At 39.5% G+C, this 18,397-nt stretch overlaps 1 protein-coding gene across 1 annotated transcript in view; it reads left to right on the top strand.

Moving 5' to 3' along the window:
• The first annotated feature begins 6,575 nt into the window (after positions 1–6,575).
• LOC145542581 (phosphatidylcholine transfer protein-like) overlaps positions 6,576–18,397 on the top strand; it is a 28,434-nt gene continuing 16,612 nt past the window's right edge. Inside the window, exon 1 of the mRNA XM_081581655.1 lies at positions 6,576–6,780. Coding sequence (XP_081437781.1) covers positions 6,649–6,780 — 132 coding nt within the window. The 5' untranslated portion in view covers positions 6,576–6,648. The remainder of the gene's footprint in view (positions 6,781–18,397) is intronic.

The following is an 18,397-nucleotide window of genomic DNA, read 5'->3' as shown; positions in this document are numbered from 1 at the left end:
CCATTGAGTCGGTGATGGCATCCAACCATCTCATCCTCTGTCAACCCCTTCTCCTGCCTTCAATCTTATACTTACCTACTGCACTTTTAACTGCTACATTTCATTTCTTTAAGTATGTTCTATAATTTGTTTAACCACTCTCATGTTGTGGGCTTTTAGGTGGTTTTCTTTGCCTTAAATATTTCTACAATAAATCTCTCGTGTGTGTGTATATATATACAGGCAAGAGCAGAAGTGCACGTGAGAAAGTGAAGGACAGGGAAGTATAGCATGCTGTAGGTCATGGGGTTGCAAAGAGTTGGACATGACTTAACGATTGAATAACAACAATATATATGTATGTGTGTGTGTGTGTGTGTGTGTGTGAATGTGTATACATATATATTTATATGAGTCCTCATTAAAGATTTTTCTATCAATTCCTAAAAGTAGGATTTCTTCTGTCACAGGTTATATGCCTTTTAAACTGTGAACAAAACTGACAAAAATACAGAGAATGTGAGAAGTTTTAATGGAAGGGCAAAAATTATTCCCAGTTGAGGAAAATCGCATAAATAAGGGTACCAAGAAGCGTAATTTGTATTCTTTTATTTCTTCCAAGAAGTCAGCATCTTGACCCTTTGTGTGAGCTCGAATGACAAATTCCAGCTCCTGCCAAGTGACCACAAGCTGTTTGTCAGTCTCTCTTTATCTTCATCCTGTCCCTTCTGTGATTAAGTCCCCAGAGGTTAAACAATCCTCTAGAAATCTCACCCCTAGAGCCTTGAAAACCAGTGTTTGCTGCCCTTTGGTTTTTAATCTCAATAACTCCTCACCATACACAGACTCCTCATTGTGCTATTCACACTTTTCAGAGGAAACCCAAAGTGTGATTGAACTGTAGTCAAAGAAAAGGAATTCTGCACAATTTCACACACAGACATACCCTAACAACCTACTTCCCATCAGCAACTGAAACTTAAAATTGAGTGATCATGACATGAGATGCTTTAAAGAGCTGTCCCCTTGCCTTCAGTTTTATTAAAGGCGGAGATGTGTAGTCACTCTTAATGGTGTTTACTTGGACGCATGTGATGTTTACCCTTGCAAATGTATTATGCATCCCTCAAGTTAGAGTGAATAAAAGGGCATTGTAACTTCATGTAGTCTGACTGCTTGTTTAAATTTAGATTTGCACTCAAATGAGAAAAATCTTTGAGTATCAGTCATCTTGGACTTATTCACAGAAGTTGGGCTCTATTCACAAATGATTTATGTCTTTGCATAAAAGGGAGTGGGGACTTTGTATTGCTCAGAGAACCATCAACTGCCTCTCTTGAGGAATTTATATAAGATCAATATTTATCAACGTAAGCCAAGAATTATGCCATACTCCTCGAGAGCCAAATACTTCATTTTCTGCTCCTTCACCCTTGGAAGGAGCACAGCAGCCTGAAATGTTTGTACAAAGGCCACTTAAAGTGGTTCTTACTCAGTTTCTGGTGCTCTAGATACAGTGTGAGGTTTTGGCTGAAACTGCAGATTTCTGTCATGGATGCCACTCATGACTAGCACATAGTATTCATATATATATATATATATATAATGTGTTTGTAAAGTAAATGAGTAAAGAGAAATAAGCAAACATCGTTGTCACTCTTCACAAAGAAAAGAGAGGATAGCCTACTGAATGTATTATTTTAAGATATATTAACTGGACACCTGCCAGACATTTTTGCGTTAAATTAGGACCCAGTTGTTACTTGGAATGATCTTCCAGCCATGTATGTAAAATTAAAAACATAATAATGAAAAGCCCTGTATTCTATATTAAAGGTTAAAAATAATTTCTTGGAGATTCAGACCAAGAATCAACATTCTGTTTAGAGAAATTTAGGAAAGATTAAGAATCTATAGGAGTTCAACAAGCTTGTGATGAATGAGGAAGGGAATTTTAGAAAAAGTAAGGACATAAACAAAAGAAACATAAAAGACCTTCAGACTGTAGAAATAGGATGTGTTGCCATGAACAATTAGAGGACTTGTGTCAGTAAGAACAAGTTAGTCTGAACTTTTCTTTTAGAATTGGATTATATAAGGCCTTATACACTCAACTAGTGAGCTGTCACCTTCTTTTGTAAGCAAGAGATCCTCATAGACTTTTAAACATGGAAGTGACATGATCAGATTTCCTGTAGCGATGCATCCTTGGGGCAAGGGGGCAAGCACATTCTTGTGAGTAGGGTATAGATAAAGCATGGGCTCTCAAGCAGGGCATGTACAAAGAGCAAGAGTACAGCCATCTTGAGTGACCTGGGCATACACATTACCACTACATACCCTGCAGGACTTTTATAATCAACGTCCACCCCTCTTTCTTGATATCTCTGGAGTCAGATGTGTTGAGGTACACGATAAGAAAACACCACAAATACAATACAGACTCCTGCAGCTAAGACTATCAAGAATAAGCCAGGTATTCACTTGCATCAATTTTTCGTGAAAGTCTGGAGGAGAACAACAACAGCCTCTTGCTGTAGACTCAGCAATCAGACTCATGTCACAGTGAGGCCACCACTGTCACCCAACATGCAAAGAGGTTTCACTCTACTCAGACAGGGAGTGAAATGTAAGATGCTTAACAGGTACAATCCAGGGGGAGATCATGAGCTGCAAGCAAAATACAAGCAATAACAGCATTCTGAGGTAACACCACCCCTGCCTGTAGTTTCTCTCTTGGCCTGCTGAACCATACTGCCAACTACCCTCAGTCTCTGCAGCAGGGCCAAATGCTGGGACAGTCTATACTATCTACATACCATCTGGTGGAGAAGGACAGGAAGGAGAGGACAAATGGGATTCCACTTGTTTATCATGTGTAGATGTAGTACTGTCTCTATGGAATGTTGTTTTGAGAAGGACTTCAGTATTGCATCTGGACTCAGCAGGAAAATCTCCAGTAATAAGGAAATAAACTTGTCATTAGTGTAAGAAGGGAAAGTGACAGAAGGCGTAAGCTGAGCATTTGCCATCCTTGAGCTTGCAAGATGTTGGCAAAGTCTAGGTGAGAAATTGTAGAACCTGGATAACAGCAATCTTAGTTTGTAAGTGAGAGGTAAAGGGAGCATATTTAAATATTTTATATTATAGATACTAAATACATTAAGGTACTATTAAAGATTTTATGTAATCTATATATACTCATGCATTTAGAGGACTTAATGAATCATATGAGTTTTAAGGTAAAAGAATAAAGGATGACCTAATAAAGTTCATAGTTTAAGATAGGAACCTGGGGAAAGCAATGGTCATTAATTAACACATTTTTGACTGGAAATATTTTTTCAGAAACTAACACCTGTGACATTAATAAGTCTCTTGTCAATAACATGTTAAGAAAAGGGATACAATCAGTTGAGAGTGGTAAGGAGGTGAAATGGAAGATGATATTAGTATTGGGCATAAGTTCCAAAAGCAAAGAGGGTATCCAAAGAGGGTTGCCATTTCCTTCTCCAGAGGATCTTCCTGACCCAGAGACCAAACTCAAGTCTCCTGTGTCTCCTGCATCGCAGTCAGATTCTTTTCCAGCTGAATCATCAGCAGTAAATAAAACAGACAAAATTCCTTGCCCTCCTGGAGTTTGTTGAGAGCAGTTCAGGATCTACTGCCGGATGACAAAGTCACGGCACCACTCAAGAAGAAACTGCAAAGCGGTTTCTCTCCAGGACCATAACCTTCCCTCCTTCCTGTTTCTATACTTCTGTTGTGGCTATCTCTGTTTCATTCTTTGATGTCTGGAGTTGTAGGGGCTTTCATGATGAGCTCACAAGAGTCCAGGTAAAAGAAAAATGATCCCTTGCCCCAGAGAAACATTCCAAAAATGCTTAAACCTACTGAGGCCCCGGGCTGGTGGGTCCCTAACACTCAGCCAGGGAATAAAGCCATGTTCATTTGGAAAACAAGCCCTAAGTCTATTGTGACCTGGCCTCGTGAGGAGATTATTATTGATGACTGGAAAACTTGGGTCATGTATCAGGGAAAATTACAGAAACTAAGCCAATTGCCTTTTCTCATAAAGACTGGGATGCTAGAGATATTTGTGCCCCTTAGAATCTAAGCGTAAACAGAAAGAAATATATGAATTGTATTGTAAATGGTTTCAAGGTAAACTTCAAAAGACTTGTCCCTGCCAGAAATAGTCTTGTGGTATGTGGGTAGATGGTAAACAAACCACCACTGACAATGGCTGTACTATGAGGAACCGTTGACCTTAGATGTCACTATTGTACTTATTCACTGAAGCAAGACACTGGATTCGCTGTAGTAGCAGGCTGTACAGAATAAGTAGATGGAATAATATGATTCATAGACTATGTTTTAGTAGAATAAAAATAGGTTTGGGGGTAAACATGTAACTAAAATGTAACAAAGGACTAGGAAAAAACTTTTAACACATCTTAGAATCAGGGGATGTTGATCTGAACAGAAAAATATTGTAAGAGCCATTACATAGAAGAACATGTGCTATATAAGTAGAAACTGAAAGCAATAAAGATTATGGTCCTTGGGCCATCAAAAAACTCTGTTTCTTTCTTTCCTCTTGCCGACGAGACCAGCTGGAGCAGGACTCCGGCAGGAGTTCACATTCCAGTGGATAAAGAAAACAGAAAAACATCATCATTTGGGAGATATAATATTAAATTATTTGTTATTAAAAGTCTGTTGCTGAGTTGGTCTCCTATATGCAGCTTAATTCCCTGTCAGATTTTTAACCCTAGTACTACAAATATGTATTCCATTTTGCTGATAAATTTTAACTTTGACCTCCACTGTTATCTTGGATAAAATACATTGTCTTTACCACTAAACTAATATCTTGAGCTCAAAGTTGAATTTTATGAGAAGGAAAAGCAAGTAGATGCATGTTTTAAAATGTTTTCCCCCAAATGACTGAAAAATATAGCTTGGGAAATGCTTACATTAATACGGAGCTAAAACTTCCTCCATGGACATTCCTTTCCTTCTCTTTATCTTCTCATTATCAGATATTTTATGCATGAGAAAGAAAAATTAGAAAATTAAGATATAAAATAGAATCTCATGAAAGAAATAACCAGGAGACTTGTATTTTTGCTTTAAGACAAAAAGCTATTTTCCAGTCTCCTCTTCCTTCTATTTCTGCATGTCAATGTCATACACAAATTCTTTATGGTAGGAAGAGTTATTTTTAGTGGATTCTAGTCCAGGCAGTTATTGACAGAGTGCCTTATGATACTCACTGTGGACATGTTAACAGGCATAGCTTTTTCAGTGCTACCTTAGCCCCAGCCTTGCTTTCACTGCTTCTGAGTACCCAGCTGGTTACAGCTGCTTCTGCTGATGCTCCCCAGGTACAGGCTCAGCTCCCTTACCTTTTCCTGATGAAGATGAATAACGCATCATGACTCCCGTTCCAGATTGGTATTATATTACCCTTGACCCCAAATTCATGACCCTAGATGACTGAGGGGTTCCCACACTGCTTGCCACTAATTAGTTCTGAGATGTACTAGCAAGACTGGTTACTAGGAGGACTTGTGTACATTTGAGTTGCAGTTCACTTCTTCTGCCTTTTTCCCCTACATGCACCCAGTCTGCAATCTAGAACCACAGTCCTGATGCCCTCTCCTTTTGCAAATGAGATTACACCTCTAGTTTACTAGTCAAGATTCTAGCTGTAGTTATCTAATTACTACTCTGGATATTCTTGCTGTGAACAAGACCTTGGTGATTGTGTCCACCTGGCTTATTAGATTCATCAGTCTCCACCAGTCTAATTCTTGTTCCACTCACCAGATGCAATTTACTGGGAAAGCCATTTTGAAATTAAAGATGGAGACAGATACAGCTCCAGCAGCACTGGGCATGACCTGACTTCTAACGCCTCTGGAGTTGTCTCTTATTTCATGTCGGTGTTCATTTCAAGCTAACAACTGCTCCATCCCCAGTTCACTGATAATACTGTAAATATCAATGAAAAATGTCCAAGGTCCAAATCTCAAGCAGGGATAACCTATAATAGGATTTACCTCATGGTAGTGACAGATGCTTTTGGTGTCAACATTTATTAGCTGTTAAACATTCTGTAGATCACTTTGTCCCTGATCATAGAAATAGACAGATCTGGGTTTTACATTTATCTCAGTTTCCTGAAGGTCAAGGCTTTGAAAGCAGGAGTGGCCTTCTCTGGGGCTAACTCACGACCCCATTAGTCTTCCTTTGGGAACTTCCTGGGAACCACATCTCTAGATTCTTTGCAGCACCCATAATATGGGGTAGATTTCATATAATCACCAGTCCTTTTAATGTTTCCAGCTTTTTCTTTCATCTCTGTTCTAATGGTTCCTTGAAAAAAAATAAACTTTGGGTGCACAAACTTGTGAGTGGAAGAAGGAAACTGGGAGAAAAGTGAAAGTGAAGTTAAGAAGCTTGTTTAGAGAACCAGATGGCTCTTAACTTAGGAAAGTGGGCTACACTGCCAGCAAGTGCATAGATAAGTTCTGTCTTCTCCCCTATCTCTTCTTTGGTTCCTGCCAATCACGCTTGGCCACACTCTTGCCCTGATCCTTAACACATATTAAGGCTGTGTGTGGCCTCCCTTGCAGGCAGAAGACTTGTGGTTGTGGGAGAATGGCCTCTGCCAGGAGTTTTTCTGAGGAGCAATTCCAGGAGGCTTGCATGGAACTTCAGAATCCCAGGCTATTAGGCTGGAATTGGCTGGTGGAATCCAGGGGCCTCACCACCTATCGGAAGCTAAACAGGGTAGGGGTTGGCCTGCTGCAGGCCGCAAGGGTGGCAGCACACAGGGGACACTGGGAAGCTGCAGCCTGTCCCGACCCCAGACGTCTTCTGGAGCCAAGAGGGAAAAGCAGTGGGGCGGTGCCTCCAGCTGACTTTGGCACTTTAGGGTCCTAGTGGGTGGAGGGGTCAATTGAATTTATTCTCACATCTGAGGCCTGCCTGACAGGGCAAGTGGTTTGTAAGAGAGTTTAATGGTAGACTTTACATGTGGGTTTGCCTGATTCTCAGCCCCATGCACTTGCCTGAAAAAGATATGGAGCCCCTCTCCTTGGTTGATGCCCATGGCGTTTGTGTGGCACGGAGTATCTTAGGTTTGAATACAGGTAGAGAAGGGACTGGACTTTTCAGAGCGTGGGTGTGCAGGGCGATGTGTGTAAAGAAATCCAATGACTTTCTAACTAGCTTTTTGGCCTTCCCTTTCTCTATCCCTTCCATCCTACATAGTAGAGCTCAGTCAAGCACCTGAGAGAGAGGCTGTGATCTATCGATCCCCTTTCTGTGGCACTGTTGTTTATAGAATTATTCATACTAATAGTGACAATAATAGCTAATGCATTGTATGCTTTCTTAGGCTCTAGGCATTGTTTAAATGCTTTGCAGACATTGACGTTTTCAATCCTCAAATCAATCCTAATGTAAGGTACTAGGATTGTCACCTTTCTACTTATATGGAAATGAATATGTGAAACAGTTAAATCGATTTCTCAAGACTGACTTGGCTGTCTAACTCCAGACTTGTGCCATAAATGTGCTCTTTCATTGACTCTGAAAGAGGGCGATTGCTGTCATGTGGGCTATGCATGTGGAACTAGGTGCTATATCTCCCATGACTAATCCACCTCCCTCTGCCCTCTAGTCAACGCTGATCATTCTCCCCACCTCCCCCAGAAGGCTTTTTTCTCCTTTGTTTTTGTGTCTTGCATCCCCTGAACTGAGAGTGTCTGACTTTGTATTGTGTATTGTTTCCATTGTGTATCGATATGTAGCAAGGCCCACCTCTCTCTCTTGGGGGGAGGATGGGTATTCAGAATTGTTCCTATCCTATCAACTATAATACAAGTCTTATTTCCACCTGTTCTGGGCATGAGAGCCATCATGGTACATCGACAAAGCTACAAGTCTTTCCAGAGAACTTCCAGATGTTGGAGGCCATATGGTCCTATAGGTGTGCCCTTGAGCTACAGCAGCTAGGTTGGAAGGCCACTGCCCCATGCCACCTTGATGTCCATTTGTGTTAAATATCAAGAGGTCCTGTTGTATCAGGTGCAAGCCCTTTCCTACAACCTTAGTGTACATCCAGTATTATATGCTGCCTGATCCATTTTGCTAGAGCCTCATTTTCTTTCCAAGTTAACTTCTATCCTTTACTTTCCTCCTGAAAGAGAATTCCCTCTAATCTCCAGTTAGTAAATCTTGCCTTCTAAATAACTCTCCAAACCAAAAGTGAATTCAGCTTGTCCCACACTCTCTCTAGGCCTGCACTTATCTCCTCTAAAGGGCTTTGCCTTTTCCTTCTTGTAGGTCTGTGTGGTTTCACCTACCATGTATGTTGTTAACATTATGTCATTTTTCCACAGCCACACACTTCCCTGCCTGAAGCCAATTTACCTATGTATGTAAGTATGGCTTTTGGTCTCCAGGTCCTTGACTGGAGGTCAAACAGAAGAGCCTGGCCCCTCTGGCAATCTTTACCTTGATTAACATACCAGACTATTTTCTATGTAATTTCAGATCAAGTTTTTGCAATCTTTGCTTCTTTATCAGTTCAGTTCAGTTCAGTCACTCAGTCATGTCCGACTCTTTGCGACCCCATGAATCACAGTACGCCAGGCCTCCCTGTCCATCACCAACTCCCAGAATTTACTCAAACTCATGTCCATCGAGTCGGTGATGCCATCCAGCCATCTCATCCTCTGTCGTCTCCTTCTCCTCCTGCCCCCAATCCTTCCCAGTATCAGGGTCTTTTCCAATGAGTAAACTCTTCGCATGCAGTGGCCAAAGTATTGGAGTTTCAGCTTCAACATCAGTCCTTCCAATGAACACCCAGGACTGATCTCCTTTAGGATGGACTGGTTGGATCTCCTTGCTGTCCAAGGGACCCTCAAGAGTCTTCTCCAACACCAGAGTTCAAAAGCATCAATTCTTTTGCACTCAGCTTTCTTCACAGTTCAACTCTCACATCCATACATGACCACTGGAAAAACTATAGCCTTGACTAGACAGACCTTTGTTGACAAAGTAATGTCTCTGCTTTTTAATATGCTATCTAGGTTGGCCGTAACTTTCCTTCCAAGGAGTAAGCATCTTTTAATTTCATGGCTGCAATCAACATCTCCAGTGATTTTGGAGCCCCCCAAAATAAAGTCTGACACTATTTCCATCGTTTCCCCATTTATTTCCCATGAATTGATGGGACCAGATGCCATGAACTCAATCTTCGGAATGTTGAGCTTTAAGCCAACTTTTTCACTCTCCTCTCTCACATTCATCAAGAGGCTTTTTAGTTCTTCTTCACTTTCTGCCATAAGAGTGGTGTCATCTGCATATCTGAGTTTATTGATATTTCTCCTGGCAATCTTGATTCCAGCTTGTGCTTCATCCAGCCCAGGGTTTCTCATGATGTACTCTGCATAAGTTAAATAAGCAGGGTGACAATATACAGCCTTGACATACTCCTTTCCCTATTTGGAACCAGTCTGTTGTTCCATGTCCAGTTCTAACTGTTGCTTCCTGACCTGCATACAGGTTTCTCAAGAGGCAGGTCAGATGGTCTGGCACTCCCATCTCTTTTAGAATTTTCCACAGTTGATTGTGATCCACACAGTCAAAGGCTTTGTCAAATTCAATAAAGTCAATTGATATTTTTCTGAAACAGTCTTGCTTTTTCTGTGATCCAGCAGATGTTGGCAATTTGACCTCTTGTTCCTCTGCCTTTTCTAAAACCAGCTTGAACATCTGCAAGTTCATGGTTCACGTATTGCTGAAGCCTGGCTTGGAGAATTTTGAGCATTACTTTACTAGAATGCGAGATGAGTGCAATTGTGTGTTAGTTTGAACGTTCCTTGGCATTGCCTTTCTTTGGGATTAGGATGAAAACTGACCTTTTCCAGTCCTGTGGCCACTGCTGAGTTTTCCAAATTTGCTGGCATATTGAGTGCAGCACTTTCACAGCATCATCTTTCAGGATTTGAAATAGCTCAACTGGAATTCCATCACCTCCACTAGGTTTGTTCGTAGTGATGCTTTCTAAGGCCCACTTGACTTCACATTCCAGGATATCTGGCTCTAGGTGAGTGATCACCCCATCGTGATTATCTGGGTTGTGAAGATCTTTTTTGTACATTTGCCTTCTTTATAAATTCCTCCCAATAGCATACACAGAGTGGACTTGTTTAAGGTTTATTAATATTGGGGAACAAGTAGAGGGTTTCAATAATCCACCCAACTTTTTAAAAAAATTATTTAGTTTTTATTGACAGATAATTGCTTTACAGAATTTTGTTTTCTGTCAAACCTCAATATGAATCAACCATATAAATACATATATCTCTTCCCTTTTGAAACTCCCTCCCATCTCCCTCCCCATCCCACCCCTCTAGGTTGATACAGAGCCTCTGTTTGTTTTCTGAGCCATACAGCAAATTCCCATTGGCTATCTATTTTATATATGGTAATATAAGTTTCCATGCTACTCTTTGCATACATTTCACCCTCTCCTCCCCTCTTTCCAGGTCCATAAGTCTATTCTCTATGTCTGATTCTCCACTTTTGCCCAGAATAAGTTATTCGGTACCATTATTCTAGATTCCATATATGTGTATTAGAATATGGTATTTATCTTTATATTTCTGACTCACTTCACTCTGTATAATAGGTTCTAGGCTCATCCATCTTATTAGAACTGACTCAAATGTGTTCCTTTTTATGGCTGAGTAATATTCCATTGTGTATATGTACCACAACTTCTTTGTCCATTCATCTATTGATGGATGTCTAGGTTGCTTCCATGTTCTAGCTACTGTAAATAGTGCTGCAATGAAAAATGGGACACATGTGTCTCTTTCAATTTTTGTTTCCTCGGGGTATATGCCTAGGAGTGCGATTGCTGGTCATATGGTGCTTTTATTCCTAGTTTTTTAAGGGATCTGCATACCATCTTCCATAGTGGCTGTATCAATTTACATTCCAACCAACAGTGTAAAAGCATTCCCTTTTCTCTACACCCTCTCCAGCGTTTATTGCTTATAGACAGTTTGATGAGGGCTATCTTGACCAGTGTGAAGTGGTATTTCATTCTAGTTTTGATTTGCATTTCTCTAATAATGAGTGATGCTGAGCATCTTTTCATGTGTTTGTTAGCTATCTGTATGTTCTTTGGAGAAATGTCTATTTAGGTCCCTTTCCCACTTTTTGATTGGGTTGTTTGCTTTTCTGGTATTGAGTTGTACTAGCTGCTTGCATATTTTGGAAATTAATCTTTTGTCAGTTGTTTCATTTGCTATTATTTTCTCCCATTCTGAGGGTTGTCCTTTCACCTTGCTTATAATTTCCTTTGCTCTGCAAAAGCTTTTAGGTCTATAATCAGGTTCCACTTGTTTACTTTTGTTTTTAGTTCCATTATTACTCTAGGAGGTGAGTCATAGATGATCTTGCTTTGATTTATGTCATCGAGTGTTCTGCCTATGTTCTCCTCTGAGTTTTATAGTTTCTGGTCTTACATTTAGGTCTTTAATTCATTTTGAATTTATCTTTGTGTATGGTGTTAGGAAGTGTTCTAATTTCATTCTTTTACATGTAGCTGTCCATTTTCCAAGCACCATTTATTGAAGAGGTTATATTTGCCCCATTGTATATTCTTTCCTCAATGTCAAAAATAAAGTAACTATAGGTGCATGGGTTTATTTCTGGGCTTTCTATCTTGTTCCATTGGTCTATATTTCTGTTTCTGTGCCAGTGCCATACTCTCTTGATTACTGTAGCTTTGTAGTATAATCTGAAGTCTGAAAGGTTGATTCCTCCTGCTCCATTCTTTTTTTTTCAAGACCGCTTTGGCTATTCAGGATCTTTCCTGTTTCCATATGAATTGTGAAATTCTTTGTTCTAGTTCTGTGAAAAATGCCACTGGTAATTTGAAAGGGATCACATTCAAAACATAACAACTCAAAACCTATGGGATGCAGCAAAAGCAGTTCTAGGAGGGAGGTTTATAGCAATACAATTCTACTTCAAGAAACACACCAAATAGATAACCTAAATTTACACCTAAAACAACTGGAAGAAGAACAACCCCCCCCCCCCAAAATTAGTAGAAAGAAAGAAATCATAGAGATCTGAGCAGAAACAAATGAAAACGAAATGAAAGAAACAATAGTAAAGATTAATAAAACTAAAAGCCAGCTCTTTGAAAAGATAAACAAAATTGACAAAACTTTACCCAGACTCATTAAGAAAAAAAGAGAGAAGAATCAAATCAACAAAATTAGAAATGAAAAAGGAGAGGTGACAACAGACAATGCAGAAATACAAAAGATTATAAGAGACTATTATGAACAACTATATGGCAGTAAAATAGATAACCTGGAAGAAATGGACAGATTCTTAGAAAAGTTGAATCTTCCAAGACTGAACCAGAAAGAAACAGAAATTATGAACAACCCAATTACAACCACTGAAATTGAAGCTGTGATCAAAAATCTCCCAAAAAACAAAAGCCCAGGACCAGATGGCTTCACAGGAGAATTCTATCAAACATTTAGAGAAGAGCTAATGCCTATCCTTCTAAAACTCTTTCAAAAAATTTCAGAAGAAGGAACACTTCCAAATTCATTCTATGAGGTCACCCTGATACCAAAACCAGACAGACAACACACAAAAAAGAGAACTACAAGCCAATATCACTGATGAACACAGATGCAAAAATCCTCTACAAAATTTTAGCAAACAGAATTCAACACATCAAAAAGTTCATACACCATGATCAAATTGGGTTTATTCCAAGGATGCAAGGATTCTTTAATATATGCAAATCAATCAATGTGATACACCATATTAATAAATTGAAATACAAAAACCATATGATCATCTCAATAGATGCAGAAAAAACTTTTGACAAAGTTCAACACCCACTTATGATTAAAACTCTTCAAAAAATGGGCATAGAAGGAACCTACATCAACATAGTAAAGGCCATATATGATAAGCCTACAGCAAACATTATTCTCAATGATGAAAAACTGAAAGCATTGCCTCTAAGATCAGGAACAAGACAAGGGTGTCCACTTTAACCACTATTATTCAGCATAGTTCTGGAAGTCCTAGCTACAGCAAGCAGAGAAGGAAAAGAAATAAAAGGAATCCGGATTGGAAAAAAAGAAGTAAAACTCTCAATATTTGCAGATGACATAATACTGTACATAAAAAACCCTAAAGATAGTATCAGAAAATTACTGGAGCTAATCAGTGAATTTAGCAAAGTTTCAGGATACAAAATCAATACACAGAAATCACCTGCATTTCTATATACTAACAATGAAAAATCAGAAAGAGAAATTAAGGAATCAATCCCATTCACCATTGCAACAAAAATAACTAAATATCTAGGAATAAACTTACCTAAGGAGACAAAAGAACTGTACACGGAAAATTATAAGGCACTAATGAAAAAAATCAAAGATGACATAAACAGATGGAGAGATATTCCATGTTTCTGGGTAGGAAGAATCAATATTGTGAAAATGACTATACCACCTGACTTTTGAAAGTCTACATTAAGACCTTTACTTCAGACCATCGATAGCCACATCATTCATCTTATTTCTTAGTAATCATCTAAAGATTTCCATCCTGCTGTGATGAGTCCCTTGATTTTGCTGTCTCTCCCCATTTTTGTTAATATAAGACCCATTAGGGGAAGCTGAGACAGGTAATCCAATAAGGCTTGTTGGATTAATAGAGTTTGCTGCGTAGGTTACCCTTGTCGTCCAAGTTCTTGCCAAATGTTTGCTGAATAAGGCAGATATTCAATGGTTGAATATCCTGATCATGATAAAGGCAGTTCATCATGGCTTACACACAAATCATATTAGCTGCTTCATCAGAGATGTATTATTTGGAATTTGTAGATTAAGAAGAATCAGAGAGTTCCTCTTCTCAGACTTTTCAGTGGCTTTTATCCAGTAGAACCAAGCTGGGTATTCCATTGGGAATAATCTATTATGAGTTTGGATCATGTATAGCTATGTACAATTAGCTAAGAAGCCACAATGAGATGTGATCATGATCTAAATGATGCTGTATGAAAGTTACCTTTACATGATTTAAAAAGACTAAAATAAGTATAGAGGCATTTTAAAGAGTTTGCAATGTAACAAAAAATTATATTTTAAAGTAAAATAGATTGTGGCTTTAATAGATACAAATAATACTGAATCTTATTCTTGGACAAATTGCTACTTTGGTAGACAATATTTTGATAATATTTTTATTTTCTCTTTCTATTGAATCAGAGAATTTTAGACTTAGAAAATCTTAGAAACCATTCTGTCCAACACTATCACATTTTTTTTTCACTTTTCTTTTACTTTCTTTTATTCTTTCAGTTTACCTGTTCTCATCTTCCCTTTTTTTCCTTTCCAAGTTGTAATGGTAATAACTTATCTTTACATGGTGCTTTAATATACAAAATGCTGCTGCATATAAGTTTTCATTTATCCCTCTTAAGACTTCTAAAAGATAGACAAATATAGGCTTCTTTTCCTACTTTACAGATGGTATTAGACTAAGGGTTGCTAAGTGAGCCATATAAGACCTCGTAACTAGTAACCAGATATGAACCAGTCTATTTTGACAAACTCAGTACCAGAGACACATGTGTCTCTTTCAATTTATAAAGTTTGCTTCAATTCAGAAGTATCTTCTCTTTCCCCAAACTAAGCAAAACTAGTTAAAAGTTGCTGCGTGCTATTCCAAGTGGCATTGTGGGAAAAGCATGGGTTTCAGTCAGATAGTCACCTCTGCTCCACCACGCTCTCATGCTCTCATTAATTTACTCAGGATGTGGTGGTGTTTTAGTCGCTAAGTCGTGTCCGACTCTTGTGACCCCATGGACTGTAGCCTGCCAGGATTCTCTGTCCATGGGATTTTCCAGGCAAGAATACTGGAGTGGGTTGGCATTTACTCAGGAGATACTCATCAAATGTCTCCTATGTAGTCTGCCCTGGCAGGCACTGCCTCAGAGCAGGAAGTCAGAGCTGCTACTTCAATGAATGAACAATAAACCATGTTCGATGATGAGAATAAACTCATACTAATGAGAGACTCAATTTCTAGATAGGTTGATAAGAAGTCCGGGGTCCCCGAGGAGGAGAGAGTGGTCTGGGGCACTAGAAGAGGAGATAGGGGTCTGGAGTTCTCAAGGAGGAGAAAAAGGCAAACTTTTTTTTTTTCTTCTACACTCCTCAGTCTTAGTCACATAAAACATTTTTTCTTTAAGCACAGAAGTGATGATTACACAACAAAACAACTCAGCTTAACTCTGTACTAAGGATTATATAACAACAATGTATCTTGTTTGAGGGCAGCTTCTCCTTCTTGAAAACCTTATGACTAATCCTGTTATCTTAAAATATATATTATGAGAGTGAGTCTAGAAGGATCTTTCTATTGTTAGTTCTAATCCTGTCATCTTAAAATGTAAATTGTGGGAGTGGATCTAGTAAGATCTTTACAAACTTGAGACATTCTTTTGACTTATTGTAATAACCAGTTTAAAAAGTTTATAGCTCTCTTGCTAAGACTAGTGAGGGGGGCGCTCTCCGCCCCCTTTGGATGTCTATGTCAGAAACTTTATCTGTCCCTTTTCACTGTAATAAAACTTGTGCCACACAAGAGCCTGGGGTGGTCAAACCTGATTTCTGGTCCCAAAGCTAAACCTTCTTTGGAGAGCACAAATCCAACATCGTTCACCGTAGCTATCAATATATAATGAAATGGCAGCTGAAAAATGCTACAAAGAAAGGAAACTAGCATGAAGGGATACAGAGATGTTATGGCAGGGGATGTGGTTATCCAGGAGTCATGTGATGTGTTCTAGACAAAGGGAATCTGGAAAGCCCCTCTTCCAGAGATAACACCTGAGTGGAGATAGAAGTAAAATGAGAGATTGTGTCCTGGAAATATTTGGAGGAGAAAGGGCTAGAGAGAGTTTCTCAAAGCTCAGGCACATTAGAATTGTCTGGGGAGCTCTAAGCACATCACCCGGCTTTACTTAGAATCCAGATTTAATTGAGATGCAGTGGAGTTTAGGGGGATGGTTCTTTGGAAAAGCTCCCCTCTCACACAGAGGTTGACGATTCTCTCCTCCCTACTTTTGTGTGTGTTGAAACGCTAGTGTGCCAGAATCACCTGCAGGGCCTGCTAAAATTCACAGTAGAGCTAAACTCCCAATTTTGATTCAGTAGGTGTGGATAAGGAGTTCACATTTTACTTCTTTTCTCCTCCTCCTTCATGTTTTCCATTTTGCATTCTATTTTTAACCACTTGTCAACTTATGTTAAAAATAGAATGGAAAAGCTCAGATCATTAGCTTTTCATAGCAAAATTCAGGCTTAAGCTAAAGGAAGTGGGGGAAAACCACTAGGCTAGCTAGGCACAACTTAAAGCAAATCCCCTATGAAATATGCAGTGGAGGTAACAAATAGATTCAAGGGATTAGAATTTATAAACAGTGTGCCTGAAGATCTATGGGCAGAGGTCCATAATATTGTACAGGAGGCAGTGAACAAAACCATCCCAAAGAAAAAGAAAAGCAAGAAGGCAAAGTGGTTATCTGAGGAGGCCTTATAAATAGCTAAGAAAAGAAGAGACATGCAAAGCAAGGGAGAAAGGGAAAGGTATATTAAACTAAACACAGATTTCCAAAGAACAGCAGGGAGAGAAAAGAAGGGCTTCTACAATGAACGGTGTATAAAACTGGAAGAAAACAACAGAAGGGGAAAGATTAGAGATCTCTTCAGGAAAATTGAAGATATCAAGGGAATATTTTGCCCAAAGATGGGCACAATAAAGGACAAAAACAGTAGAGACCTAGTAGATACTGAATATATCAAGAAGAGATGAAAAGAATACATGGAAGAACTGTATAAAAAAGATCCAGATGAAGTGAATGACTACAATGGTGCGGTCAGCCACCCAGAGCCAGACATTCTGGAGAGAGAAGTCAAGTGGACCTTAGGAAGCATTCATTAATAAAGTTAGTGGATGTGAGAGAATTTCAGTAGAACTATTCAAAACCCTAAAGGATGATACTATTTAGGTGTTGCATTCAATATGTAGACCTCCCTGGTGACTCAGACTGTTAAGTGTCTGCCTACAATGTGGGAGACCTGGGTTCGATCACTGGGTAGAGAAGATCCCCTGGAGAAGGAAATGGCAACCCACAACAGTACTCTTGCCTGGAAAATTCCTTGGATGGAGGAGCCTAGTAGGCTACAGTCCATGAGGTCGCAAAGAGTCGGACATGACTGAGCAACTTCACTTTCAATATGTAAACAAATATGGAAGACCTAGCGGTGGCCACAGGGCTAAAAAAGGTCAATCCTCATCCCAATTCCCAAGAAGGGTAGTAATAAAGATGTGCTAACAATCAGACAGTTGTACTCATTTCCCATGCTGTGTGGATCACAACAAACTGTGGAAAATCCTGAAAGAGATGGGAATGCCATACCACCTTATTTGCCTCCTGTGAAACCTGTATGCAGGTCAAGAAGCAAAAGTTAGAACTGGACACGGAACAACGGACTGGTTCCAACTTGGGAAAGGAAAATGTCAAAGCTGTATATTGTCATCCTGTTTATTTAACTTCAATGCAGAATGCATCATGCAAAATGCTGGGTTGGATGAAGCACAAGCTGGAATCAAGATTGGCAGGAGAAATATCAATAGCCTCAGATATGCAGATGACTCCACCCTTATGGGAGAAAGTGAAGAGGAACTAAAGAGCCTTTTCATGAAAGTAAAGAGGAGAGTGAAATGCTGGCTTAAAACTCAACATTCTAAAAATGAAGATCATGGTATCCAGTCCCATCACTTCATGGCAAATAGATGGGGGAAGCAATGGAAACAGTGACAGATTTTATTTTCTTGGGCTCCAAAATCACTGCAGATGGTGACTTCAGCCATGAAATTAAAAGACACTTGCTCCTTGGAAAGCAAACCTGGATAGTATATTAAAAAGCAGAGACATTACTTTGCCAACAAAGGTCCATACAGTCAGTTCAGTTCAGTCGCTCAGTTGTGTCCAACTCATTGTGGTCCCATGAGCCACAGCAAGCCAGGCCTCCCTGTCCATCACCATCTTCTGGAGCCTACCCAAACTCATGTCCATTGAGTCGGTGATGCCATCCAACCATCTCATCCTCTGTCGTCCCCTTTTCCTCCTGCCCTCAATCTTTCCCAGTGTCAGGGTCTTTTCCAATGAGTCAGTTCTTCGCATCAGGTGGCCAAATTATTGTAGTTTCAGCTTCAACATCAGACCTTCCAATGAACACCCAGGACTGATCTCCTTTAGGATGGACTGGTT

Source organism: Giraffa tippelskirchi, chromosome 3 (assembly GCF_054371585.1).
Source record: "Giraffa tippelskirchi isolate mGirTip1 chromosome 3, T2T-mGirTip1v1.2.pri, whole genome shotgun sequence".
Lineage (NCBI taxonomy): Eukaryota > Metazoa > Chordata > Mammalia > Artiodactyla > Giraffidae > Giraffa > Giraffa tippelskirchi.
Note: the sequence above shows the minus strand (reverse complement) of the source record. Positions and strands in the feature narration are given on the sequence as shown.